The 27,387-nt window shown below is 45.5% G+C and overlaps 1 protein-coding gene across 1 annotated transcript in view; it reads right to left on the reverse strand.

Annotated features, from left to right (window-relative positions):
* The window catches only part of THSD4 (thrombospondin type 1 domain containing 4), a 764,623-nt gene that overhangs the window by 736,267 nt on the left and 969 nt on the right, over positions 1-27,387 (reverse strand). Inside the window, exon 2 of the mRNA XM_054725222.1 lies at positions 1,558-1,666. Coding sequence (XP_054581197.1) covers positions 1,558-1,586 — 29 coding nt within the window. The 5' untranslated portion in view covers positions 1,587-1,666. The remainder of the gene's footprint in view (positions 1-1,557; positions 1,667-27,387) is intronic.

Raw genomic sequence — 27,387 nt, forward strand, 5'->3', positions numbered from 1 at the left:
AAAGCTCCAGCACTGGTTGGGAAATCGTATGTGGCACCATCATAATAACATACTATAAACCATTGTACTTTTTTGTAGTCCCTCCACAATAATGTATAGTTATTGGGGAAGGTTCTTCCTTCCCATCTTTCTAGATTCTGAATCAATTAATCTAAAGAATATCCTAAAATTGCAAGATGAGTTTTAGGAAAAAAAAAAAAACTGTTACTAATTGCAATTATTTACCTGTACGGATCAAGATTTTCTTAATACTATGCAGCTAAAACAAGTGTAAAATCAACCAGGTGATGAGGCTAATGTACCAGCTATCAGCCATAAATCCTGAGTTCAAATTTTGGTGTTTACCCAAACAGACTCAATGACCTCATAATGTGTAAATATTACAAAGTTGAACCTGGAAAATAAATTTATCTTTCTTTTTTTTTAAATCCTCATCCAAGGATCTGTTTTCTCATTGATTTTAGAGAGAGAAGAAGGGAGGGAGAGAGAGAGAAACATTGATATGAGAGAGAAACATCTATCTGTTGCCTCCTGTATGTACCCTGACCAGGGATGGAACATGCAACCTGGGTATGTGCCCTGAGCAGGAATCAAACCTCAACCTTTTGGAGTATGGAATGACACCCAATTACATGAGCCACACTGACCAGGACTAAAATAAATTTATCTTAATGAACTAGTGCCATTGGCTACTTTATATATTGAGACTAGAGGCCCAGTGCACGAAATTTGTGCACGGGGAGTGTCCCTCAGCCCAGTCTGCACCCTCTCCAATCTGGGACCCCTCAGGGGCTGTCCAACTGCTGGTTTAGGCCTAATAAACAGACATCCCTCTCACAATCCTGGATGGCTGGCTCCTAACCACTCGTCTGCCTGCCTGCCTGCCTTATTGCCCCTAACCACTCTCCTGCTGGCTCCCCTGCTGGCCTGGTCACCCCCAACTGCCCTCTCCTGCTGGCCCAATTGCCCCAACTGCCCTCCTCTGCCGGCCCGATCCCACCCAACTGCCCTCCCCTGCAGGCCTGGTTGCCCCCAACTGCCCTCCCTTGCTGGCCTGTTCACCCCCAACTGCCCACCCCTGCCAGCCATCTTGTGGTGGCCATCTTTGTGGTGGCCATCTTGTGGCAGCCATCTTTGTGGTGGCCATCTTGAGGTGGCCATCTTGTGATGACATCGCACAAGGGTGTCGTGAGAGGGTGTGACACCACCTAGGCTTTTATTATAAAGGATTTTACATAAAGTTTTGATTAAAGAATTTTTAAAAGGGTCTATTAGCTTAAAGTTTGAAAATAACCTCAATGACAGGAACTACAATTCCTGAGCACAGAGCCCTTTTTCTGCCTCTGCACTAAAGGAATGCAGCACAGCAGTTGAGGACTCTGAGCACTGGTTTCTGTTCTGCAAATTAGAGATTCTAGTGCTTGTCCCACTTATCTAGGATGGTTGATATTAGGATCAGATTTTAAAAAATGCAGGTAAAAGTCATAGATGTTTTGAGCAGATTTTGACTTAATTGATCTGGTTTCTTACTCTCTTTTTAAAAGGTTCTCCACTTACCTGAGAAACCCCATGAAATTGGAAACCATGATGCCAGGGTCCAGGGAAAAAGCAAGGCCTCCTGGGAGATGTTGCCAATTTTCTGCAGGTGGGAGTGGTATTCAAACTCCTATAGAAGGAACAACAATGCTATATTTAGCATGGTGCTTAGGAAAATTCTTCAGGCTACAATTCTGAAAGTAGGCCAATGAAACCAGAAGTGATCAATGGAAGACATGAGAACACAAATTCCACTGACCAGTTATGATTACCAGTTTTCCCAGTTGAAGTCTAATTGTGTATAAACATGAGGTACCAAACTTACAGGACATTCAGCACAGTGACTAATCCACACAAGATGTCCAATAAATACCGATCAATGATCTCTGAGGACCCTGAGAAAGAAGATACCTACTAAGAAAAGCTCCCGGTGGCTAACTGGGCTCAAATTAAAACCAAATAAACAAACAACAACAAAACAGAGCCTAGCAGCCATTTCTACACAGGAGCCTCTTATGCAAATTGCATTTCATGGAGAAGCCTGCATTGCGTTTCTGCCATCTGAGCCAGCCCTTGATGAAAGAATTCCTGGACTCTAATTTCAACCAATAGGACTGAGGCTTTTCCCATTCAATCAGAGATGTGTAGCTTCAACAAACCAGCAAAACTCTATTCTGATCAGCAGGACAGAGCCTTTGGACCAATCAAACTGTGAGGATTTGGAGGCCTCATTTGCATGAGAACAGACCAATCAGGGACCAGGAGCTAGGACTTCTGTCTGTATAAGCCAGCTCCCCTCTGGCTCTGGGAGCACACTTCCCTTTCCACCCAAGACTGAAAAATGCATTTCCCTGGCTGAGCTGAACCACCAAAGATGTCTCACTGGAACAGAGTGGAGCAGAGCAGAGCACTGCAAAGCAGACCAGAATGGAGCACAGCTTACCGGAAGGAGACGAGCAGATGTCTAGCTAGACAGAGGACTGGCCCCAGAGCTGCCTCACAGCCCTGCTGTTTTCACAGCCATATTGTATCACAATGGGGCTGTTGTGTACTGAAAATAGTTTCCTTCTTCGTTGCATTCATAATTTGGGATTCCTGTTGGCAGTGATTAGCACTAACAACCATCAGTTGACAACACAGACTCTAAGCTCATAGCCAAACTGGCATTAGGCAAACCTGCATTGGAAATTTAGCCACATCTATGGAAGGCTACTTAACCACAGGAAAGTCATTTTGCCTCTGTGTTTTGGTTTCCCCAATGTACAACTGCCCTTCTTGTGCTCCTGGATGTAACTGTTTCCTTTGAGTGAGAGGTGGACAACAAGGGGTGGGGGCTGAGGTTGAGGGTGGGGCTGGGACCAGAGTTAACCTCAGAAGTGGGTAAAAATATTAACAATACAAAGAAATGACATACTGACACATGCTCCAACAAAGATGAACCTTGAAAATATTATCCTGAATGAAAGAAGCCAGCCACAAAGATCATATATTGTGTGATTCCATTCATAACAATTGTCCAGAATAAGCATATCTATAGAGACAGAAAGTACATTAGTGGTTGCCACCATCTGGTGGTTGGCTGGGGCTCATGGGAGGGTACAATGTTTCCTCCTGGGATGACAAAAGTGTTTTAATATTAGATTGTGGTGATGGCTGCACAGCCCTGTGAATATACTAAAAACCACTGAATTATACACTTTTAAATTGGTGAAGTATGGTATATGAATTATAACTCAATAAAACTTTTAAAATACTGCCTAAAAATACTTCAAGTAGTTGTGACAATTAAGTGAGTGGACATTGGCCCAGTGCCTGGCACAGAGTTATACTCAATAAAAAGTAGCTCTGATGATACTCATGCAAGAAGAGGTGAAGTAACACTTAAAATGTGTTATCATAGTAAAATCAGGAAGCTAACACTCCCTCCCCTACTTTATTTAGAATCCTTCACTAAACAGAATTTCTAAACATTTCAAGTGATCCAACACTTTCAAACTTTATGAAAAGCCTCAGAAAGCCAGGATGGGAGGTTTGGTTGAAATGTGATGGAAGTTGGGAAGTAAAATCATGGCCCAGCCTCCTCTCCTCCCACACCTCTTTTCAGAGAAAGACAAATGAGCAAGATTTCCAGGTAATAAAGCCAGAGTTTTCCAAAATCACTCGTTTCCAAATTCTTCCTAGGACTTCACATTTCCTTCTCACAAGAAAGGGAGGATGGGAAGGTAAGTTATAAGCACTTAAGAAAAGACAGCCATGAGAACCAGAAAATTCCATTTACAGGAGAAAATAATCAAGGTTTTAAAAGTGACCACCAATCCTTTCTGAGGGTTAGTAAGAAAGTAGAGCCTCTTAACCATAATCACCCCTAATTAGCCATCAGCAACTCATGAAATTACTCATGGTACTGAAGACCCTTAAATTCTTGGGTCTCAGCCAGAAGTTGAGATCCACCAGGAAGAAAGCCAACAAGTGCAAAATGAAACAGTTAAAACTTCTCTGAATCCGGTCTTGCTCTTGGCTGGGGAGCATGTATGTGCAAAGACAGGATTTAACTTGGGAGTCAGATGAAATCTTTGTCACCCTCCTGATGACAATCAACTAATCAGTAATTATTTACTCAGTATGTGGAGTCCCCAGGTCCTCGCCAAGGGATTCAAGAGAAGAATGAGTCAATGCAGGGTCTCACTTTACAATATAGCTTAGGTAGGTGAGATTTAGGGACTGGAATTATCTGGGGGAAAGATGATGTTATTCAGAACAGCATAGGATAAATGTTGTTATATGGAGACCCTGAGTACTAATCAAGCTAGTTCAACACAAGGAGACTCACTATAGAGGGCTGGTGGGGCATCAGCAAGGATGGTGGGACTTAAGATCAGCCCTTAGCCTCTGCAGGTTACCAGTGAACAACTTAGAGCAGCTGATAAGTGTACACACTGCAATCGAAAGACCTGGGTCTGACACCAGCAACCCCACTTATTAACCCGGTGACCTTTTGGCAATTAACCCTTTGTCTTTCAATTTCTTCATCTGTAAAATGGAGATACTATTTGGAACTACTTCATAGAGTTGTATTAATTATTTTTTGAGACTGTATCACACACACACACACAGAGAGAGAGAGAGAGAGAGAGAGAGAGAGAGAGAGAGAGAGAGAGAGACAGAGAGAGACAGAGAGAGAGAGAGACAGAGAGAGACAGAGAGAGACAGAGAGAGCAGGTGTGGTCCCTGCCTTCAAGGAACTTATAATCTACATACTAGAGGGCTATATACTTTAAACAAACTGAAACATAATAAGTATAAAAATGAAATTGTGATAAGAGCCATGAAAAAAAATCCAAAGAGCCTCAGAAAGTATACTGGGCAATGAAGGAAGTAACCTTCATGCTGGGGCGAGGAGGAGTCAGCCAGGCGAAGGGGCTGGGGGCCATCCAGAGAGAGAGGATCTGGACTGTAAACTCCTGTGATGTCTGGGAGGAAGATGGAGCCCAGGTGGTGGGAACTTGGCAATCAAAGGAGAATGTGGGAAGAGCTGATCCCATATTTACCAGAAGATGGTAAGTAAGTGGTTGAGGGCACAAGGGAAAGAAAGGTGTCAAAGATGACTCCCTCCACATTTCTGGTGGAGGGCAGCAGCCAAAGGAGGTGTTAGCAGAGCTTTTCGGTTTTGACAGGAAAGAAAGGGCAATGTTAAGCGCAGAGGATGTGACATAAAGAAATGTTTCCCAAATCTGACTAGAAGTCAACCAGAACAACATCTGAAATTACCAAAACAATTTGAAAACTGATTTACAACTGCTGCTGAAACCATGAACCGAGTCCTCTATCTGTATTTTGCCTTCAGATATTTGCTGATAATAAAATGAAGCTATCATGAGTAACATGTCATTATGAAATATGGTCTCTTTCATCTTTAGCTCATCCTTTTAAAATTTATGGGTTCTTTTGTTTTTTTTTAAATAAATCTTTATTGTTCAGATTATTACAGGTGTTCCTCTTTTTCCCCCCATAGGTCCCCTCCACCTGGTTCCCACCCCACCTTCTGCCCTTACCGCCCCCCACTGTCCTCATCCATAGGTGTATGATTTTTGTCCAGTCTCTTCTCGCACCTCCCACACCCCTTTCCCTCTGAGAATTGTCAACCCACTCCCTTTCTATGCCCCTGATTCTATTATATTCACCAGTTTATTCTGTTCATCAGATTTTTAAATTCACTTGATTTTTAGATTCACTTGTTGATAGATATGTATTTGTTGTTCATAATTTTTATCTTTACCTTTTTCTTCTTCTTCCTCTTCTTAAAGAATACCTTTCAGCATTTCATATAATACTGGTTTGGTGGTGATGAACTCCTTTAGCTTTTTCTTATCTGTGAAGCTCTTTATCTGACCTTCAATTCTGAATGATAGCTTTGCTGGGTAGAGTAATCTTGGTTGTAGGTTCTTGCTGTTCATCACTTTGAATATTTCTTGCCACTCCCTTCTGGCCTGCATAGTTTCTGTTGAGAAATCAGCTGACAATCATATGGGTACTCCCTTGTAGGTAACTAACTGTTTTTCTCTTGCTGCTTTTAAAATTCTCTCTTTGTCTTTTGCTCTTGGCATTTTAATTATGATGTGTCTTGGTGTGGTCCTCTTTGGATTCCTTTTGTTTGGGGTTCTGTGCACTTCCTGGACTTGTGAGTCTATTTATTTCACGAGGCAGGGGAAGTTTTCTGTCAGTATTTCTTCAAATAGGTTTTCAGTATCTTACTCTTTCTCTTCTTCTGGCACCCCCATAATTTGGATGTTGGTACACTTGAAGTTGTCCCAGAGGCTCCTTACACTATCTTCATATTTTTGGATTCTTTTTGCTTTTTGCTTTTCCAGTTGGGTGTTTTTTGCTTCTTCATATTTCAAATCTTTGACTTGTTTCTTGCAATCCTCTAGTCTGCTGTTGGATCTCTGTGTATTATTTTTTATTTCAGTCAGTGTATGCTTAATTTCTAGTTGGTCCTTTTTCATATCCTTGAGGGTCTTGCTAAATTTCTTGGAGGTTTCTAGAAGATTCTTGAAAAACCTTATAACCGTGGTTTTGAACTCTATATCCAGTCATTTGTTTTCCTCCATTTCTTTTGTTTGTGATCTGTTTCTTTGTCTCCGCATTTTGGCTGCTTCCCTGTGTTGATAGAATGGCTTTGTGTGCTAGGTGTCCTATAGGGCCCAGTGGCTCAGCCTCTCCAATTACCTGAGGTGGACACTCTTGGTGCACCCCTTTGTGGGCTGTGTGCACAGTCTTGTTGTAGTTAAGCCTTGATTGTTGTTGGTATCAGTGGGAGGAATTGACCTCCAGGCCAATTGGCTGTGAGGATCAGCTGTGTCTGTGATGGGAGAACTTCTGTCCTGGAGACACCGTTATGGGGCAAGACTTGCTTCAGTGGGGCTTTGGTGCTCACTGAGTCTGCCTCTTGAGTGTGTCCTTTATGGATCTGAGGAGTTGTAATCTGGATGGTCCTACTCTGACCACTGGTTGCACTGGCTCTTGGATCTCCAAGGAGGTGCAAATTTAGCCTCTGCCTGAGGCCACCCAGCAGGAGCTACAGAGAGATCTACAGATTCCTCTTCTTTGTTTGGGGTTTGGAGGTGCCCAGATGTGGCCCAGCTGTGAAGCAATGTAAGCTGCTGTGGGGCCTTGGGTCTTCTTTTGGATGTTCTGGGGCTTTCTGACCCAGCTGCAGTTTGTTAGGTAATTTTAGATTGCAAAGGGCTAGGCCATTCATATGCAAAAGCCTCTGCACACAGCTTGGGTGGGTGGGGCGGGGTCTCAGGGAATCAATAGGGCGGAACAAAAAGCTATGGCTGATCCTCAGCCCTGCCCTAAGAGGCCCCCGGGTCTCAGTGTCCCTCGGTAATCGCTGCAAGCACCACCGAGAGAAAGCCGCCCTTGAGTTCCACCTGATGCCAGACAGTCCAGTTTCTCCCCATATGAGTCTGGGTGCCCAGAGTCTCACACAGAACTGGAGTTCAGAGCAGTCGGGAGCTTGTGTCTCCCTCCCCACTGAAAAAAGACAGCCGCGTACTCAGTTGCCAGCCCTTTCCATGTGTGTTTCCGTACCTCTGCACTTTACTTCTGCACCTCCTCTGAGTCTCAGTGTTCTTTTCTCTTTCCTTCTAGTTGTAGAATTTCCACACAGCCAGCCTTCCTGTGGTTCTGGATGATGTCCGTTTTGTCTTTTAGTTGTAGTTTGAATTGGTTGTGCGAGGCAGCAATTTCAGGTGTTTACCTATGCCGCCATCTTGGTTTCTCCAAAATTTATATTTTGAATGTATGTTTTATAAGCTCACATAATACATTGCTAGGTTAAAAAATAACCAAACATACATTGGAGTTATACACTCAAACATATTTTTGTTGTTGTTAATCCTCACCTGAGGATATTTTTCCATTGATTTTTAGAGAGAGTGGAAGTGAGAGAGAGAGAGAAAAAAACATTGATGTGAGAGAAACACATTGATTGGTTGCCTTCAGACATGCCCTGCAACCCATGTACATGCCCTTGACTGGAATCAAATCCTGGGCCCTTCAGTCCACAAGCTGATGCTGTTTCCACTGAGCCAAACCAGCTAGGGCTATATGCAAACATTTTTCACTGATGGGGTGTGCAATCAAAAAAATTAGGGGAGGCCACTGCTCTAGAATATTTTGGGACCAACTTTTTATCAGATTTGGTGAGTCCATTTTTTCTCCTGACACAATTGTCCCTGGAGAGTTTCTATCAGTTCTTCCATTTCCTCCATGTTCACTTGTGCCTCCGTGATTAGTACTGTGTTAAGTTGGCTCTGCTTTTCAAACTGTGGGTCACCATCCATTAATCTATCATGAAATCAACCTTGTGGGTCACACTTTTTCTAATTAAATAGAAAAGACTGAAAAAAAAAAAAAAGAGAAAACACCAGTGTTTACCACACATAGTAAGGGTGAGTATTTCTTACTGTGGCTGTCAGGAAGTTTAAAGCCCTGGCTCTAGAACCCAGAAGGCAGTGAAGAATTCTGTGGCTGGGGGAATAAAACTGTGAAGATAGGCGAAGCCCTCCCCAAGTCCCTGAAAGTTGGCCCTAGAAGTTAGGATGAGATGGGCAAGAAAGAGCCATTGTAGGTTCTGGAGCAGGGAGGGACCTGATGAAAGTGAGGTCTCCCGAAAATCGGCCAGGCAGCATTGCATGGAGCAGACCAAGCAGACTGAGTCAACACGCCATCTACAGCACTGAGCCCGCCTTTTGAGGTTTGCTCCTGCTGATTTATAACCCTTCTTGACAGTGAACAAAACATCTAACAAACTAGTTTCTGTTACAGCATATGCTCCCCACCTTCTCTCCTTTCCACAGGATCCTACAGGAAGGCTGACCAGTCACCTGATTTGGTTTAGGACAACATCGCCGTCCCCACACACTGGGTGGAAGTGGCAGGAAGGTTCGAGGCTCACGACCGCAGGGACAGAGAGAGGGGCCACCACAGATCCAGCCCAGGGCAGACAGTGGCTCCCTGGCCCCAGAAGATGCCAGACAGTGGTGCTACTCTGCTGCTCCTTACCCACAGCCCCACCTCTGCGTGTCTCCCTGCCCCTTCTCCTCAGGCCCGACCAGAGGTCCTGGTTTTAGGCTGATTCCAGAAAAGAATGATCTGCTTAGCCTCTCATGTCTGGGTTCAGAAAGACCTCCTGGAAGCCACATCCCAACTATAGGGCAAGATCCACCTCCCTCCCACCCACACTCTAGCTTCTCCTCCTGGAAGTCCCACAAGGTAAAGCAACCACTCAGACTAACAAAAGCCCTAATCGCAGTGGGAGACAGTGAGTCCCCAGCACAAGAATGAGGACCAGAGATTTCAGAGGGAGGCAGTTTCAGACCCCAAATCAGCACCCACTATCACATGGTGAGGGTGAGTCTCAGAACTTGCCTGTCTTCTGTGAAAGCCACCCCTGAGGGTTCTGACAGACAAGGAGCCGCCACATGGGGCCTGCATCCTGACCCGTTCTCTGTTCACCAACACTATCAGCGCATTCTCTGCCGTTTACCCAAACTTTCTCACAGATCCCTGGCCCAGTCTGTAGCGCCCCCAAGCTGACATTCCAGCTGTCTGTGAACAAAGTACCAGATGGCGGCTCCCAGCATCAGAGTGTGTCTAGCTGGCCCTTGTGTTCCATTATAAGAAAAGCGGAAGAAGAGTCAGTAAAATAGTCAGCTATTTTACTAAGCACCAACAGCTATTTAATCCTCACAGCAAAACTGAAGCCACACGGTGGGCCGAGGGCAGGGCTGTGACTACACACAGACCACCAACACCAGACTTGGTCTTCTTTTCCTCTGTTAGACGCACTGGCTTCCACCTAGTGAAGGAGCATGCATAGCTAGACTCTCAATAAATAAGTGAATGGATGGATGATGGTGAGTGGGTGGGTGCTATCCCATAGATTTGCTGGGAGACTAAACCTTTCAGGGATGACTGTCTATTGTGCCATGAGCATCACCTCGAGCAAAGTAGAGCCAAGATGAGTGACTTAATAACCTACTGTTTCAGATAATAATAATGAGGAGGCTGAGGATACTAGCAAAGTCTATGCGTGATTACCGAGCATCAGATGGAGTCTAAGTGCGTTATACATAGTAACCCACTTTATTCTCACAACCCCTGAAGGAGGCACCATTGGGAAATGGAGGCACAAAGGAGTTAACTAACTTTTCCAAAGTCACCCAGCTAGTAGTGTGGGAGTCACGATTCAATCCCAGATAGCCAGAGCGCTTCACCATCCTCTGACACTGGCTTCTACCCCAGACAAGCAGGGCTGCCTTAAATGACCAAAACATGGGCTGCTGGCGCAGGTCTTCCCCAGGTGTCATCGTCAGTACTGGTTTGGGGATAAAGAAACTTCACAGGCCTCAATGCATGACATCTTCCAGTCACAACACAGCAGAGTGGCCCGTGACCCCTACAGGGCTGGCCCCAGTCCTCCTGAGGTCCTTGAGCGTATGTGGGGCAATCAGGTCACCAGTGAATGAACTCTCAGTGCCTACTGGGTTAGGCTTCATGCAAGACACTCAATATGTCGGGGGGAGGTCCCCTGCCCTTGAGGAGCTTACTCATATTGAGGCAGACCAATAAACAAACAAACAAAAATACACAAGTGACTATTTCTCTAACAATGATAAATTACTTCAGACCGAGTGCCCGATGTCTGGTACAGGCAAGGTGGAGCCCCAACATTCCAAGGCAGTAAGTAGCACAGCAGACTTTCCAGGGAGCATATCCTTATTCTTGCTGCACACGGGTCTGCACTACAGACGGTACTTACCAGCTCATCTAACCTTATAACCACTGTACGAAGTAGAGAACAAGTGCTGCCCCAGGTTACAGAGGGGAAAAGTGAGGCACAAAAAGGTTAGTGGTTTTCCCCATGTCCCACAGCTAGTAAGTGGTCGCACTGGTGGGCTTCAAAGCCAGGCAGTGTGACTCCAGACCCCATCCTCTGGACCCTGTACAGGTTGCCTCGTGGGCTTGGGAATGCGTCCATGGACCAGGCAGGCTTTAGGGATTGGAAGAATGTGAGCTGGCATCTCGGGCACAGGGAATAGATAATAGCTGGCTGAGAGATGAGGTTTGAGGAAAAACAAAGGCTTCTGAAACCTTCAAAAGAAAACGAGGGCCCGACTGGCGTGGCTCAGTGGTTTAACATCGACCTATGAACCAAGATGTCATGGATGAATTCCAGGTCAGTGCACATGCCCTGGTTGTGGGCCCAATCCCCATTGGGGGTGTGCAGGAGGCAGGCAATGATTATCTCTTATCATTGATGTTTCTATCTCTCTCTCCCTCTGCCTTCCTCTCTGAAATCAATAAAAATATTCTTTTTTTTTTTTAAATGAGGGACCTGTGTGTTTTGTGAATGAACAAACTCTCTAGTGGAGAGAGAGCACAGTATGAATGAATAACAGAGGGTAGAGGCCCAAGGAGCCACCATCACCCAGTGAGCCAAGGAGGAGCAAGCTGGAAAGTGGAACACAGGGGGAGGCTGTGCTGCACTGTCCTGAGGTGGGGTCCGTGGAGAAGGATGTGCATGCAGGGTGTCTCTTGCTCCCCTACACTGAGAAGACGTGGGGGATCTGGAGAAAGGACTTTGGCTGGAGAAGGGAGAAGGCTGCCAAGAAAGCAGGCAGAGAAAGCAAAGGGCAGAAAAGAGGTTCTTATTTCTTAAAGGTATGCCCCCCTTACAATGAAACGATTATCCAGAGCAGGAAGAACAGAGGGAAGGATACCCTTTAAATAGTCATTATGAACACTATCACGGGCAAATGTGCAGCCAACAATGGAGGTACAGGGCAGGGTCTAGAAGCTTAAAAGGGAGCACCTTCTCTTTTAACATAACTGAACATGCTGAGTGTATGCTTGTCCCTCACTGGACAGGAAGCTTCTCAAGGCAGGGGCTACGTTTTCTCATCTTTACACCTTCACTCAACTGTGCCTGGTGCAGGTGGCCATGCAATGAAAGTCTGATGAATTAATGTGCGGATAGATGAGTGGAGGGATGACTAAAGGATGAATGGCATATGTCTCTAGTACTTTTACTTCTTCGAAAGCAGAGTCCATGTCTGATTACTCTCTGTCTGCTATTGCTGATTCAGCGATGTCTACAGCCTGCCCTAGGACCAGATGGAAGACATGCTAAGCCACCTCAGATATGTGCTGCCTCCAGCGAAGGTCCGTCAGGAGCCGTCTGAAGGCCGGCGTCACTGGCCATAGACTTTCAGGAAATTCTGCCCCAGGTAGCAGGGCACTGGGGAAGCTGACCTTGGAGCCTCAGGCTGTCACATTTCCAGCCTCCTCCTGCTGGGCCTTGGGCAGAAGGAAGCTAACCAAACACTCCCTCTGCTCTGGGTCTTTGCTGAACCCCCACGCGGAGCCCATCCCTGTTTCCAGGTCACATTCAAACTCAGCCACAGAGTTTATTTCTTCCCATTGAACCTCCACACCACAAACTCACTGGTTTGCCCACAGCAACATGAACATCTACAGAGTCTGAATTAAGAAAAAATGTTGAGATCTATTAACACTCCCCATACCTTCAAGCTCACCCATTACAGTGGCTTTCGTTACTCATTAAAGGAACACCTGACTTCTTTCTTACCTGGAGAGATTAGGTAATCAGCACAGATTAGTTAAGGACTTCAATACAAAGTGCATCATTTTCATGATCATTAACATTGCTGGAATTTTTATTTGTTTTCAGTCTAAAAGGCATTTCCCAGGTAACGAAGGAAAACCTTCAAGGGCAGAAGTACCAGGCAAGTAAGATATTTAAAATAAATGAGCCCGTTGTTCCTGCTTCTGCACAGTTGCTTTTTCCATTTCAAGTGACATGGTTCTGCAGACCAAACGGAGGCACGCATTGGAGTAGGAGCACTCTCTCTTCCCCGATTACTCAGTCACTGACTCACAGCGTTTGGTAAGCCTGGTTGAGTTTCTGTACTTCTGCGTCAGTCTCATATGGAGAATTCCAATCTAGCAATTGTGTATTATGATGATTTATGCTTGTCTTTCCTCCCCGTAACATGGGATTACAAAAGAGTAAAGACTCCCTTCAAAGACTCATTTCTTACGTTCCTGCTGCCGAGAGCAGCGCCTGGGCGCTGCAGGTGTTCTGCGATGACAGACAGAACTGACATTCATCTCGCTTGGAGGGCCTTCTCTTTAAAGCTGAGGACGCTGTGTTTTGAAGGGGCTGGTGCTGTCCAGCCCAGGATTTGAACAGCTGCTTTACTCTTCTGTGTAGGTAACTGCTAATTGTTTCCGAAATGAACATCATTAAGGTCATTTTCTGCTGGACAAACACGCAAAAGCTGTGACGGGGTGCAGGCCCCTCTACCTAGGAATCAAAGCCACTCAGATACACACTCCAACCTTCCTCCCACTCAGATGCAACCTCTCCCAGCATCCTCTGCCACAAGCAGTTAGTAACCCCTGGGTTTTCAGTTTTCAAAGGAAACATGATCAGACAACCACAGCATGGGAACCACAGATTTGCTGGCGGGCCACCAAGGCCTCTCCAAGATCCCAAAACCTATACACTTGACAACCACTTTGGTCAGAGGCAGGTGGCCATGGCACTAAAAGCAACTTTGGCTCAGGCTAAGCTACCCTCCTTCCTGGTCTACCTTCCCTTTCTTCTGACACAAGGCCCAGGTCCTGCCACCTACAGATGGTTTACTGCCACTCTGGCAAGCACCTGAGTACATCTGTGTGTGTGCGCGCGCGCACACACACACACACACACACACACACACACACACACACACGTATGTTAGGAAAGGAGAGTGTTCCAAGTGCACTAACACTAAAAGAACAACCTCATAGAGAGAGTAAGCACTACGTTCATCTACAAAATAGGTCTAGTGAGACTTCAGGGCTCGGTGGAACAGAGCTAATGTGGTATTCTTTTAGGAAAATAATTTGTCTACAAAATTATACGTGTTTATTGAGAAAGTTTTGAAAACTGTAAAAAGATAAATAGGAAAGCTATATTTACTCATAAAGTCACAATCTAAATTAACCACTACAGAACTTTCTGGTGTTCCTCCTTCTGGTCTTTATATACAGAATACTTACACATATTATCTGCATGTTTTACATATATGTCTACGTAAACAAAATCCCACATATAGAGTCTTACATTCTGTTTACACTTTAAAACATCAACATCTCATTAGTAATATTCAGAAACATTTTTAATAACAGTTCATCCTATGGAAACCAGATAATATACCTAATAAATTCCCTTATTGTTGGAATCTGTGATGAACATCTTCGTATAAAATTCTTTATGTGCTTCTCCACTTAGTTCCTTAGGATAGATTCCTGAAAATAAAATCACTAAGCTAAAAGGTATGACTATTTAAGGTCCTTCATACATATGGGTTTTTTCAAAGAGCAAATCCACCTAAAATCCCACATGTGCTGGATGAAATAGACACATTAGCCAATAGTGTTAGCATTATAAAACCCTTCCTAACTTGATTCTTAGTTAGGGTAGGCTAACTGCTGCAACAAACCATCCCAGAATTTCAATGGCTTAACACAACAAAAAGTTTTTTGTTCAGTTGACTGTCTAATGTGCGTTGGTAGGGCCATTCTGCTCCACACAGTCATGCAGGCATCCAGGGACCGAGTCTCTTTTCATCCAGTAGCTCCAGCATTGTCTTGGGCCTCAGAATCCTTGGCTGGTTTTTTTCCCCATCAATGAACAAACAAGAGGAAAGAGAACTCGTGGCAGATTGAGCTAGCAGCTTCATTGCTACCACTTGTGTTCCGTTTTCCAGCTTAGTCAGATAGACATACCTAACTGCAAGAGAATGTGGAAAATGTGCTTTGCCTGTATTTCCAGGAGGAAAACTTTGGTGAACAGCTCCAGGTAAAGGGTGGGCATTCAATGTATTGTTGTAATAGGTGGGGGGTAAAGGAAGTCAATGTACTCTTTTGATTAGTAGTAAAGTGGAACAAATTTTCCTTTTTATTAGCCAAGTGTACTCTCTCCTTACAACTTCTTTACCAATGTTTCTGTAGTGTTCATAATGTTATGAATTGATTTTTTAAGAGCTCGTCCTAATATTAAGGATATTAACCATTCTTTTGTCTGAGACCTTTTTACAGTTTAATTTTTGTCTTTTAATTTTGATTATAATTTTTATGTAAATAAGTTTTTATTTTATGTGTTTGAGTATATCAGTTATTTTCTGTATGACTTTTCAGATTAACATTACAGAATTGCAAAGTACACAAAAAATGGGAGATTCTCACCCAACTCTCCAATTTCATTATTTTGTATTCATAATTTACAGGTGAATAAATGATACTCAATGAAATAAAATGAATGGTGCAAGGTTTTGCAACTGATTAAAGGCAAAGTTAGGATTAGGGATTTAAAAATTGATTCAGTGTATAATATGTGACACACTTTTCAAACATTATTTTAATTGATTCTCAAGACAATATGAGGTAGATGCTATTGACTTCCCCATTTTACAGAAAAGGAAACTGAGGTTGCAAGCAGAGAGGCAATATGCCTGAATATCAGAGTTAGTAAGTGATCTGATCTGAACCCAAGCCCACCTGATCATTGGAGCCACGGTGTCACAGCACTACAATGGCTGTCCCGCAGGTCTCCTGACACACTGCATCAATATAAACCCCAGGAGAGACGCTGTGCATGAGGTGGTGCTTGGCCTGTTCACTCCTGGTTGGCTTTGGCCCGAAGTCCAGGGTATTTTCTCAGTGTCTCCATGCATTTGCCAGTCCAGAATGCATACTGGCTCAGTGTGCCACCGCCACCATAAATCAGCCAGCCACACACTCTGCCCTTGGTGCTTCTGAACATCACGGGAAAGGATTGCCTTTTCCTGCTCCATTTTGCATTGACATGTGAGTTATGTCATTATTTTTTTAAGCGACAGAAATCTAGTCAATGATTTGTAGCAGTCACTGCTGTGCAGTGTATGCCAAAAGGCTCCATATATCCTTACGGAAGAAAGCAGAAACCTAGCAAATTGGTCTCACTTCCTTGACACAATTCTGTGATGGGCTGGTATTAGGTAAAGCTGAAATCAGGTGCGGTGATTAAAAGATTATAATAATGTGAAACAGACAGCCATCTCATGAATTAGGAAACATTTTCAAGGAAATCAAGAGAGGCAAGTCATTGGAGTCAAAGGTCACCCAGAAGTCAAGGGGAACAATAAAGAGCAATCGGGCTCAGCAAGAATAAACTGTTACCAGACCCTTTTTCTTGAACTCCACTGTCAATAGCCATGCAAATCGGTTCTCTTCCTGTCTCTTCTGTCCGCCTGGTTGGTATCCCTGTGACCTAACTCAGGACTAGAAAAATGTCAACAATAATCAAGCCTCTCTTCGATTATTATTTCATGCCGAGGTCTCAGAAACCAACATCTCAAGACCTATCCTCTCATTCAAACTGCTTTCCTGTATTTCTAGTTTCCTCCTGCTGATGGCCCATCCAAGATGAATAATAAAAGGACCAGTTACCAGCTCCACACCAAGCCCTCCACTTGTGAGGTTTCCTACTTTGGTGGTGGCATCACCATCCTCCCATTGACTAAAGCTCAACGCTTACCTGGGCTTCTGTGATCCCCCTCCCCGTGCCCTAGGTCCAGTCTTTTGCCAACACTCAATTCTTCGCTTGCACTCTCTCTCCCTCCATTTCTACCAGCCTCACCCAAACCATCATTCAGATCATTACAGTTAGTGTTTCTTACTTTGCCTATCCACCTCTGTCAAAAATCAGAGGGGCATATTTCTGGCTTCTCTACTCTGTTCCACTGATCTAGGTGCCGATTCCTCTGCCAATACCATATAGTTTTGATTACTGTAGCTCTGTAAGTCTTAAAACTGGGTAGACTGATTCCTCCTACTTTAGTCTTCTTTTTCAGAACTATTTCTGAAGTTTGACTATGATGTATCTTGGTATGGATTTCCTTGGATTCATCCTCTTTGGAATTCACTAAGCTTCTTGAATCTGTAGATTTGTGTCATATCCTAACTTTGGGAATTTTTCAACACTTATTTCATTGAGTGCTTTTTTTCAGTCTCACCCTCTTTTTCTCCCTTAGGATTTCAAATACACATTACATTTTGTCACGATGCTACGGGTCCCTGAGGACCTGTTCTTTTTTCTTCCCCCAGTCTACTTTCTCTCTGTTGTTCAGATTGGGTAGTTTTTATTGTTATATATAAGTTAAAAATCACTGATTCTTTCCTTTGTCATTTCCATTCTCCTGTTTAGACCATCCAGTAAGATTTTATTTCAGTTACTGTTTTATTCAGTTCTAAAATTTTCATTTGGTTCTTCTTTATATCTTCTATTTCTTTGCCAAGACTTTCTCTTTTTCTCATTTTTTTAAGCATGAATATACCGTAGCTCATTGAAGCATTGTTATGATGCTGCTCCAAAATTTTTGTCAGATAGTTCTCACATCTCTGTCTTCTCAGTGTTGGCATCAGCTGATAGTCTCTTTTCATCAGGTTGAGATCTTCCTGGTTCTTAGTATGATGTGTGATTTTCAATTAAAACCTGGATATTTTAGGTCTAATGTTATGAGGCTCTGGGTTTGCCTTAAACCTGACAACGCTCCAGCAGGGGGAGGTGGGCCCCACCTCATTATGACCAGGTAGGGATAGAAGTCCAGATTCCCCACTTGGCCTCCACTGGCACTGAAGGGGTAAGGGGAAACCCATCATTACTGTTGAACAGGGGTGGGAGTTCCAGCTATCAAAGTGGTCTCCATTAATACTTTCCCTGGCTGGGAGGGATAGGAGTGCCTCATTACTGTGTCTATGGCACTACTGGTGTGGGTGGGGGTGTAGAGAGGGGGCCCAGAAGGGGATGCACGGCCTTGCTGGGTGGTGTTAAGAGTCCTGACTCTCCACAAGCATCCTCTGACCACCAGTGAGGAGAGGAGGGATGTCTCAGTGCTGCTGTGGGAGTGAAAATCCAGGCTCCCCACATATTTGACAAAGTAACAGGCTCTCAGAAATGGGCTAGGCTATCACCATTCATTTAGGAATGAAGAATTATGACTCCAGAGATGAAGACTGGGTTGCTGGAGGTCAAGTGGCAAGTTAGTGGCAAAGTCAGAACTCAACGCCCATGCCCTTGGCTCCAGGACCACTTGTCTATGAGCCAAAGAGCTCCTAAAGCACAGGAGAAGCTGGCCCCCAACCCAGTATGATAATGAAAAAAATAACCGGCCAAAGGAGAGTGGCTGCCTCCCTTCACATCCTGCCAGACCCCAAGGCCAGAAAGCACACAAGGTTATACGCCATCATCCCCTAAACAACACAAACACACATTTACTCAAGACAGACCTTCCATCCAGCACACACAGAAAAAGCACACTTGTGAGCCAAGAACTACAGCCTCTCAGTCCCCTTCGGGGCTGGTGGTCTTCCGTCTGGAGAGGACCTGACACAGAGATCCACCCAGGAACTGCAGAACTCAGGGCAGTCCGCAGGCAAGCTGCCCCCTCCTCGCGGGAGAGCTGGGTCTGCACACGGCTGGAGGTGCAGACCTGGCCTCTTGTCTGGCCGGCCCTGGCTGTTGGTCTCAGCACAGCACTGCTTATTCTCCGCAAGGGAAAGCTAGTGACCCAGGAGAGGAAACAGCCTTTGTTTAGTTTCCCTTGTAAAAGGTTACTGACTTGAGGGCATGTGGAAAGAACCAAAGTGTCAATTTCAAAGAGGCATAGCTTGTTTTGGAGCCGACCAAATATACAGAATTTTGAGATGGGGCGTAAAAGAACAAACATTCATCCTACTTTTACCAGTGCCAGACACAAGCCTTGGTGTTCCTTCCATGCCCTCCCCTGGCTTTTACAATAAAAATTCCAGGCAGCCAGAATCAAGTTCCAAACTCCTACCATAGGCCATCAGTCTGCTGAGAGTCAGGCAGAGTTGTTAGACTCCAGGATGGTATGAAATAATAAACAGTTTTATGGTGTACAATTGAAATTATGAAATTTAATAAAGTCATTTGATACCTAAATTTCTAAACAATATGATTTAAATTGTTAAATTCATTAGAACAACCCTTTAAAGAATTATAAATTGTGTTGAGGTAATTGCCTATGTTGGTTATCATACAGGCTGAGAAATATCCATCATCTTTTGCTAGAACTTGTGAATTAAGCTATATTTTTATGAGCTCTGGAAATCACTTCTATGAGTGATTTTTTGACTATTGGGGTATTTTAATGTTCACTCTTTTTACAGTTTAAAACAATTTTCAAATATTATAGTCATCTAGACCAGGGATCAACAAATCCTGGCCAATGGGCCAAACCTACCTCACTGCCTGTTTTGGTTACATTTTCAAATGGTTGAACAAATATCGAAAGATGAAAACTATTTTATGATGCAAAAATTATATTAAATTCAAATTGCAGTGTCCATAAATAAAATTTTGCTAGAATACAGCGCAGCCCATCACTTATGTACTGTCTATGGATGCTTTTGTGCTCAAAGGACAGAGTTGATTAGTTGCAACAAAGCCCATACAGCACAAAAGCCAAAATACTAACTCTCTGGCTCTTTACAAAACAAGCCTGCCAACTCCTGATCTAGACAGTCTGTCGAATGATGATACCAGACTAAAGCTCGCTGAGATGGTAATGACAGCAGCAACAACAACCATCTTGGCTACTGAGGAAGCCAAGTAACCATCCTGAGATACCAAGCAGGCAATTTATGAGCAAACCCACTGTGCAATGTTAGAGCTATCACCCACAATGTGAAAGCAACATTAAGGCAAAACTCTGACACATTCTGAGAATGTATCAAGCACAAGTGCCTCCTCTTTACATTTATTCTACAGGGGGTAGTCTGGAATCTGAATAATGAGAGATCTGAATCCTGTGAGGTCTTCAAGAATGCAGCCCTCCCTTAAAACATAACAGCCTTCTACTTCCTTTCCCCCCTTGACACCCCAGATTGTTTCCCTCTGTTAAGGGTGGGGGATGGCCCTAGCCAGTTTGGCTCAGTGGATAGAGCGTTGGCCCGGGTTTAATTCCGGTCAAGGGCACATACGTCAGTTACGGGCTCCTTCCCAGCCCCGGTCCTGATCAGTTTGTGTGCAGGAGGCAACCCATCAATGTGTCTCTCTCACATCGATATTTCTCTGTCTTTCCCTCTTGTCTTTCCCACTCAAAAAAAAAAAAAAAAAAAATCAATGGAAAAATGTCCTCGGGTGAGAATTTAGAAAAAAAAAAAAAAAAGGGTTGGGGGATAGCTCAAGTCTCTCTGAATTCCCACCAATCTCAGTCTGATTACATAATGTTAATCACACTGATCATCCTCTCTGCCTGCCCCTCTAAGGCTGCAGGTCCCTCCAGGCAGAAACACCATCTTCCTTATTTTTAAGCTGGATGGACCTTGCAGTGCTCATTAAGGCACATAGTAGGTGCTTTGTTTCATTGTAGGAATGACACTACACATATGCTGTCTTCTCTAACTCCTTCCCTAAATCCTTGTTTGTACAGTTCATCACACAATCGAGGAAACAAACTCGAGGCAGGAGCTGTTCAAGCCACACAGGCAATAATACGCGGCAGAGTCCGGACTGGAACTCACAAAGCAGAGTACCTGATGCCTAGTAGAGGCTCAGAAGTACTGAATGCAAGAGAATAAATGATAGTGATGCCCATACAGAGCATGTAAGCATGATCTCAGAAGTTGCCAAGACTTAGTGAAAGAAGCCAGTCACAAAAGCACGTACTGCATGATCCCATGTCCGTGTGAACACTGCATGAACACTGACATAATTTCCTTGTATGGAGCTAAGAAAGGCCCCACCTCACAGCACCTCTTACACCTCTTGCTAGGAGAGGCCCTGAGCTCCTCGGTGTGAGCCTGAGGGAAGAACAGTACCTCCCGCGGAAAAGGAAGGGGAAGCCGAAGACAAGCACCCGTTCTGCTTCTGGGTACGCTCACCTGGGCTCCCAGTGCATCTTCCTGCCGAGTTCCTGGGCAGCATTAATGTTAACAGAGAGACTCCTGCTTTTCCCCTGGCAATTACATGGCCAAGAACTGAGCTTTCAAAACAGAATGTGAGATCAAACAAAAAAAAAAAAAACTACAGTAAATTGAACATTCATTTTAGTAGCACTAATTTTTTGAACTGGGAAAAACTAGAAATAACTGGATTGCTAACAGTGAGTAGGGAACCCATGATGGAGAAAAATTATGGAAATAGTCATTATGCTTAAAAACGGGAAACCTGACTTGGTTAAGAGTGGGAAATGTTTACACAAAATCATACTGTGTGGAAAAGACAAATGTGCACATGCTCCAATGAAAACACAGGCAGGTGTCAAGGAGAAGACAGAAGGACATCAGCTGTTAGTGTGCTGTGCATTTATGTGAGGTGGGAAGGAAGGGCGGAAGAAGGAAGAGGAGGAGGAAGGGGGAAAGGAAAAGTGAGGGACGGAGAAAGGACGGTGATGGTTCGGTAAAGTGACATGTACAGTAAAACTCAAATTAAAAAATAACACAGTTGTGGAATTATAAAGTATACAGTCTTTCTATCAAATACCTTAAGAGTATTTTCACTCTTTGCCCAGAAACAGTACGATGCATAACCGAAGAACCTTCAAAACCCGCAGACATGGCTCCGCCCCCAAGGCTCACCTGAGAGCAGCAATAAGCTCCCTCAGGCCTCAGAGGGCCTCCCAGCCAGTCTGGCCTCCTCTCAACCGCTGATAGTGTTACTATTATTAGCTTCCAACAAGGATGAGGCAAAGGGGACTCAGAGAACCCAGGAAAGGAAATAGGGCTTCAATTCACATCCAATTTTTAAAAACTTCTTAAAAATTCACTTTCTCAAATAATACCTTTTGTTTTTAAAAAGGTTTACACAGTTAAAAGTGAAGCGGGTCGGAAGTATCTTTATAATACTTCAAAACTAAACCAAAGACTTTATTTTCTTTTTAAACACCCCCCCACCCCCACCTGAAACATTGTTCTGAGCCAGCCGAATTGCAGGAAGGGCTGTCTCCACACTCCCCGTCTGGCTCCCAGGCAGCCGCCCTCTCTGCCCTCAGCCGCTTCCCTCGGGCTGGCACCAGGCAGAGCTGAGGTGGAGGTGGCCTGGCCGTGCCACAGAGGCCCCGGCAGGGTCAGTCCACCAGGTCTGGCCCCCAGGCATGGAGGCCAGGGCAAGGGGCAGGCAGCAATAAAAGGGCAGCTGGAGGCCAGGAAGCCAGCAGCAAAGGGAGGTGGGAAAGGGACCAGAATTCCAGGCATGTGAGGGTCAGGGGTCAAACAAGCAAGATCAATCAAAAAGTAGTTGTCAATTCACCCTAAGCAAGTCTTAGAGGGGGGAGGAGAAGCTGCTTAGATCCTTCCCAAAGACCTGGTCTCAGATCTCAGGTGGATAAGTGAGAAAAATGACGGCTCACAGTCGCCTGCCACTTCCACTCCCAGAGACCGCTTTAAGCATTTTACATTGTCATGAATCGCACCCATTTCACAGGCCGGAAAACTGCAGCACAAGAGGTAAAGGAGAGTGTTCGGTGACACACAGCACAGGTGGAGCCGAGGCCTGCAGTCAGGCTGCGGCCTCACGGGGCTGCTGCTGACAGGAAAGAGTGCCAGACTCCCGCTTTTATCTTCCTGGAAATGACAGGGGTCGGAGGCTCTGCGTTTCAGGAAAAGTCTGTTTGGCAACCACAGATGGTAACTTGCTGATGTGATCAAAGCAGGTAGAACAGCCTCCCAGCAGTCTGTGTACCCATTTTCATAAGAAATTCATCTCTCTTGACTGAGCTTCCAAGAAAAATGGTGAAGTTCAAGACGGGGTTTGTCACCCACGCCAGCCCCGCTGTCACGTGGCTGCATCCTTGCAGTAACTCAAGGCCGGGCTCCCCCTCACCAGAAGCCTGCAGATAATCCCTTAGCCACTTCCCTGCTGGGGCTCCGAGGGCCATGGCCTAAAGGGTTAACCATCTCATTTCCTCCCCGTCTTTCAAACCTTAATCCCCATCCTGAGCTGGGTGCATTCCAAGCCCACCTGGGACAGGTCAAGACGAGCCTGGCCGTGGCTAGCCCTTCATTCCCCTGGCAGGAGATTAGAAGGGGCGCCCATTAATCACTCATTACTTGGGTCCTCGATGCTGGCCAGCCCTCAGGCAGGCAGCCAGCTGCCTGGGAGGGTGGGGCAGGCACCGCCCCTGCCCAGCCCAGGTCCTGGGCCTCCCAGTGCCACCCTTTTGGGACAAGATACCACAGTGCAAGCCTGGCCCTCTATCAGCCGGACCATGCCCAAGAGGAGAGGGGTTAAGGGGCAACACTACCAGGGTACCACTAAGTAATCAGTTTCAGCATGGCACATCAAAGAGGGCACTATGCACTGTGCAGTGAGTCGAAAGAATGGGTAAAAAGAAGACAAAGGTAGAAAGAGACCACTGTCCCAGGACAACTAACCATCAATAAAGAAAACTGCTGCCTACTTGCTTCTTAAATTCTTGGAGGAATCTGAAGAAAAACTGGAGAGAGGAGAGGATGTTGAATGGAGAGTTCTTTATTATTATTGCTGCACAGCTAGGGCTGTTCATTAGCTGGGTTTCCATATAAGGTTGCAACAGGCACAAAAGCCCTGGACCTGAGGGGGCTGAGATTATACTGTTTCTCCGGCACAGATACTGAGCACCACGATCCTGCCAAGCACCGACCAGGTACAGAGCAGATGAGAGAAACGGGATGAGAACAGACACTGAGCACCTACCATCGGGCGGGCCTTTGCCCAATGCTCTGCCTGCTGTGCACGGGTCCCGACACACCCTCCGGGCTTTGTCCCTGCCTTTGTTACAGTTGGGGAAACCGAGGCTGGTGACTGGAGAGGGGCAAACTAAAGGCCTCTAGAATGAAGGATACCTGTTAATCACCAGACCCCATCCTAGTGCCACTCACCGTATCTGTAGGGCATGGCTGGCAAGGTGCGGTAAGCCCTGTTTGGGGAGTCCTAGCCCATTTCTCACCCCAGGAAAGTTGGGGCTCCCAAAACAACCCACCCTGATCCTTCTCCCTTAGCACTTGCTCAAGCCCAGGAATAAATTCACAGTGAGCCTGACGGAGGCAGGACTTCCATGCCGGCTCCCATCGGGGTGTGGGGAGTGTGCTTTCAGGGCTGCACTGCAGACCCCCTTCACCAGAAGAGGGCTCTCCACCTGGCCCATGTGCCTTTTGCTCGCTCCCTTTATCAAAGGTCCCTGTTAAAAAGGAAACGCTACCTGGGGAAAAGTGGCTTATGACCTGACACCTGACACTAGCCCCTCATTGTAAAGGCAGTCCAGGGCAGTGGTCCTCAATCTGAACCCAGAAGAACCACCTGAGACAGTCTTAAAAATACCAACTCCTAGGCCCTGCCTCCACCCTGGAATCTGTTTTGTTTTGTCCCCCTGCCCCCTCCTCCCCCCTGCCTAACCCCCCCTTCCCCGCCAGATCCTAACTCTGATCCAGATGTTCTGAAGACAACGCTTTCAGGAAAGAATCATATACTGGAAAGAGCACCAGACTTAGAGACCTGTGTTCTAAGATTTAGGTTCAAAACCTGAGTTGTTGACATCAGGCAAGTAACCGGACATTCGCATTCACATCCTTATAAAATATGAATGCTGATGTCTCCGACACAGGTTGCTGGGAAGATTAAAGCACCAAGCACAGCACACACCCTGCTCATTGAACATAACGTGAATGAGTTCCTCAGGCCAATGAGGCTCCAGAAACCAGAGAAGACCATTTTGGTGAGCTGGGGAAAGAAGAGAGGGCAAAGCAGGCCCAGGAAATGAGGGGGACCCTGAAAGGGAGCAAGAGTCAGAAGAGGCTAAAGCCAGAGCCTCCCGCGGAAGCCCCCCATACCCAGCGTCAGCCTGTGTCCGACCTTAGCTCCTGACAAAACATTTCTAATCCATTATTTTCACAGAGAAGATAGCCAATATATACACATGTAACCTTTATATCCACACATACATAAATATCACAATTCTGTGTACACACACACACGGAAAGATAAAAGGCAGGAGGTGTGGAGAAAAGAGGAGAAAGATGGGAGAAGTGAGATGGCAGGTCAAACCCAGTCAAGTCACAGTGTGGAGTTTGCTGTGCGGGTAATGTGCTACCCCCTCGGAGAGGCCCGAGGAGACACCAAGTGTCTCGTCCACTAGGACATGTCCAGGCTGAATACAGAGTCAGTGCAAATGATGCAGGAGAGTGCAGAGGGGATTCCGGGAGGAGGGGGCGTGCAAGAAGGCTGGGATACACTTCCTGGCAAGGTCTGGGTGAATAGAGGGGACATCTGCATTTCTGAGCCACAATAAGAGAATGGGTAAGAGGAGTGAAGGGTTTCAGGCAAGAAAGAATTGGGGAGCTCTTGGATCAATAAAGCAGACTGGAAATTAAGCCAGTCTTATTTTATTTTTTTAATATATTTTATTGATTTTTTTACAGAGAGGAAGAGAGAGGGATAGAGAGTTAGAAACATCAATCAGCTGCCTCTTGCACACCCCCTACTGGGGATGTGCCCGCAACCAAGGTACATGCCCTTGATGGGAATCGAACCTGGGACCCTTGAGTCCACAGGCCGACGCTCTATCCACTGAGCCAAACCGGTTTCGGCTTAAGCCAGTTTTAAATGCCCTGATAAAGAATGACTTTGGCTCAAACTGTCCATAAAAGTACTTGCCTATCTCCAGGGCTTTGCTCAAGCTCTTCCCCCTAACCGGCATCCCTCTTCCTTCCAGCCTTTTCCATCTCCTTGGAGTCCTCCTCAGGCTTCAAAACCCAGCTGTAATTTTCCTAGCTTTTCCCGTGCAGAACAACAGTCTCCCTCATTGGTGCCTCCTTGATGGTTTGCACACCCCCAATATTCTGCATTGTTTTGTGGTTATTTCTTTATGTCTCTTTCTCTCCCAGGTGGCCATTAATCATCTACTAGCCTGTCAACAAACTGAAGGCAAGGATATTGTCTTGTTCTTCCTGAAGCTCCAGCACAGAGTAACGGTCCCTGGCACAGCAGACACTCAGAAATATCTGCTGGAGACAAATTAAACAGAAATGAACATGGGGGTTGGGGTGGAGGGCCGATTTTGATTTCTTGAGAGGAATGATGTGGTGAAATCAGAATTTTAGGAATATTAATCTGTCAACATAAAAGAAGATGGATTAAAATGAAAAAAGAGACTCATGGCCAGGAGTCAAGAGAGGAGATTATCACTGTAATTTGGACATAAGTGGGGGCAGAGGGAATGGAGACAGAAAAATAATTTTCTGAGGTATCACAAAAGAATGTAGAAGGGACTTGGTAATGAATGAGCTATAAACGTGGGGGGTAGGGTGGGGGGAGTCTGGACCACTCAAATATTGACACTCCTGGACAACTGGGAGACAGGTGGGAGAAAAATGTGGGGGATCGAGAAGGAAGGGGGTGATGCCTGGCCTCTCTGTAGGATAACGAATTGCAATTACAAGCATTTCTCGGCCAAACAAAAACAAAACCCACAACACTTCCAAATCACAATTCCTAACCCTGGTCTTACTCCCCAACTCTGGCTTGTATTTTATTTATTTTTTTCCTAACAGCCATTTAGAAACATTTCTTCGTGCAGAGGAAACTGAGATAAAGATACGCCCCACCTGGTGCCCTGTTCAGTGCTGGGCATGGACCAGCCCACCAGGCCGCCGGGAAAGTCCGGGGATGCCCTGCTCATTCGGAGAGTACTCCCGGATTCTGATCACCACGCTCCCTGCCCGTGCCCAGCCTGTGGGAAACCCCTGTGCCAGCCCTGCAAAGGTTTACAGGAAAGTCCCAGGACTCCCGTCCGTTTCCTCGCATTAATTCCAGGGCGAGGATTTTGTTTTCTAAAGAAATGCAACGATGGTGCCAACAAAAATCTATAGGAATTGAGGAGTAATGTATTTAGATCACGTTCTTAAAATGTTTGCTTCTTTTATATTGAGGCCCAGTAAGATCCTATTATCCCAACCGCTTCCTCGCCGTTATCAATGAAGTAGAAGGCAGGTAGAGGTTATGCAAGCTTTAAGAGCCATGCACTTTTGAAAATCTTTACACTATCTGGGCCTGGATTAGCAGAGGGGATGCTGGGAAGATAATTCCGTAGACCGCTCTTGGGTCTCTGTTTCTCTTACTCCAACTCCAACCGGCATCGCATGAGCACTCAGCCCCCCAGGTCCACGACGGCACCCACACGGCCCGCGGAGGGCAAAGCGCGGCGGTGGGGTCACTCGGGGCGGGAAGAGACCCGG

This window comes from Eptesicus fuscus, chromosome 2, assembly GCF_027574615.1.
Source record: "Eptesicus fuscus isolate TK198812 chromosome 2, DD_ASM_mEF_20220401, whole genome shotgun sequence".
NCBI lineage: Eukaryota > Metazoa > Chordata > Mammalia > Chiroptera > Vespertilionidae > Eptesicus > Eptesicus fuscus.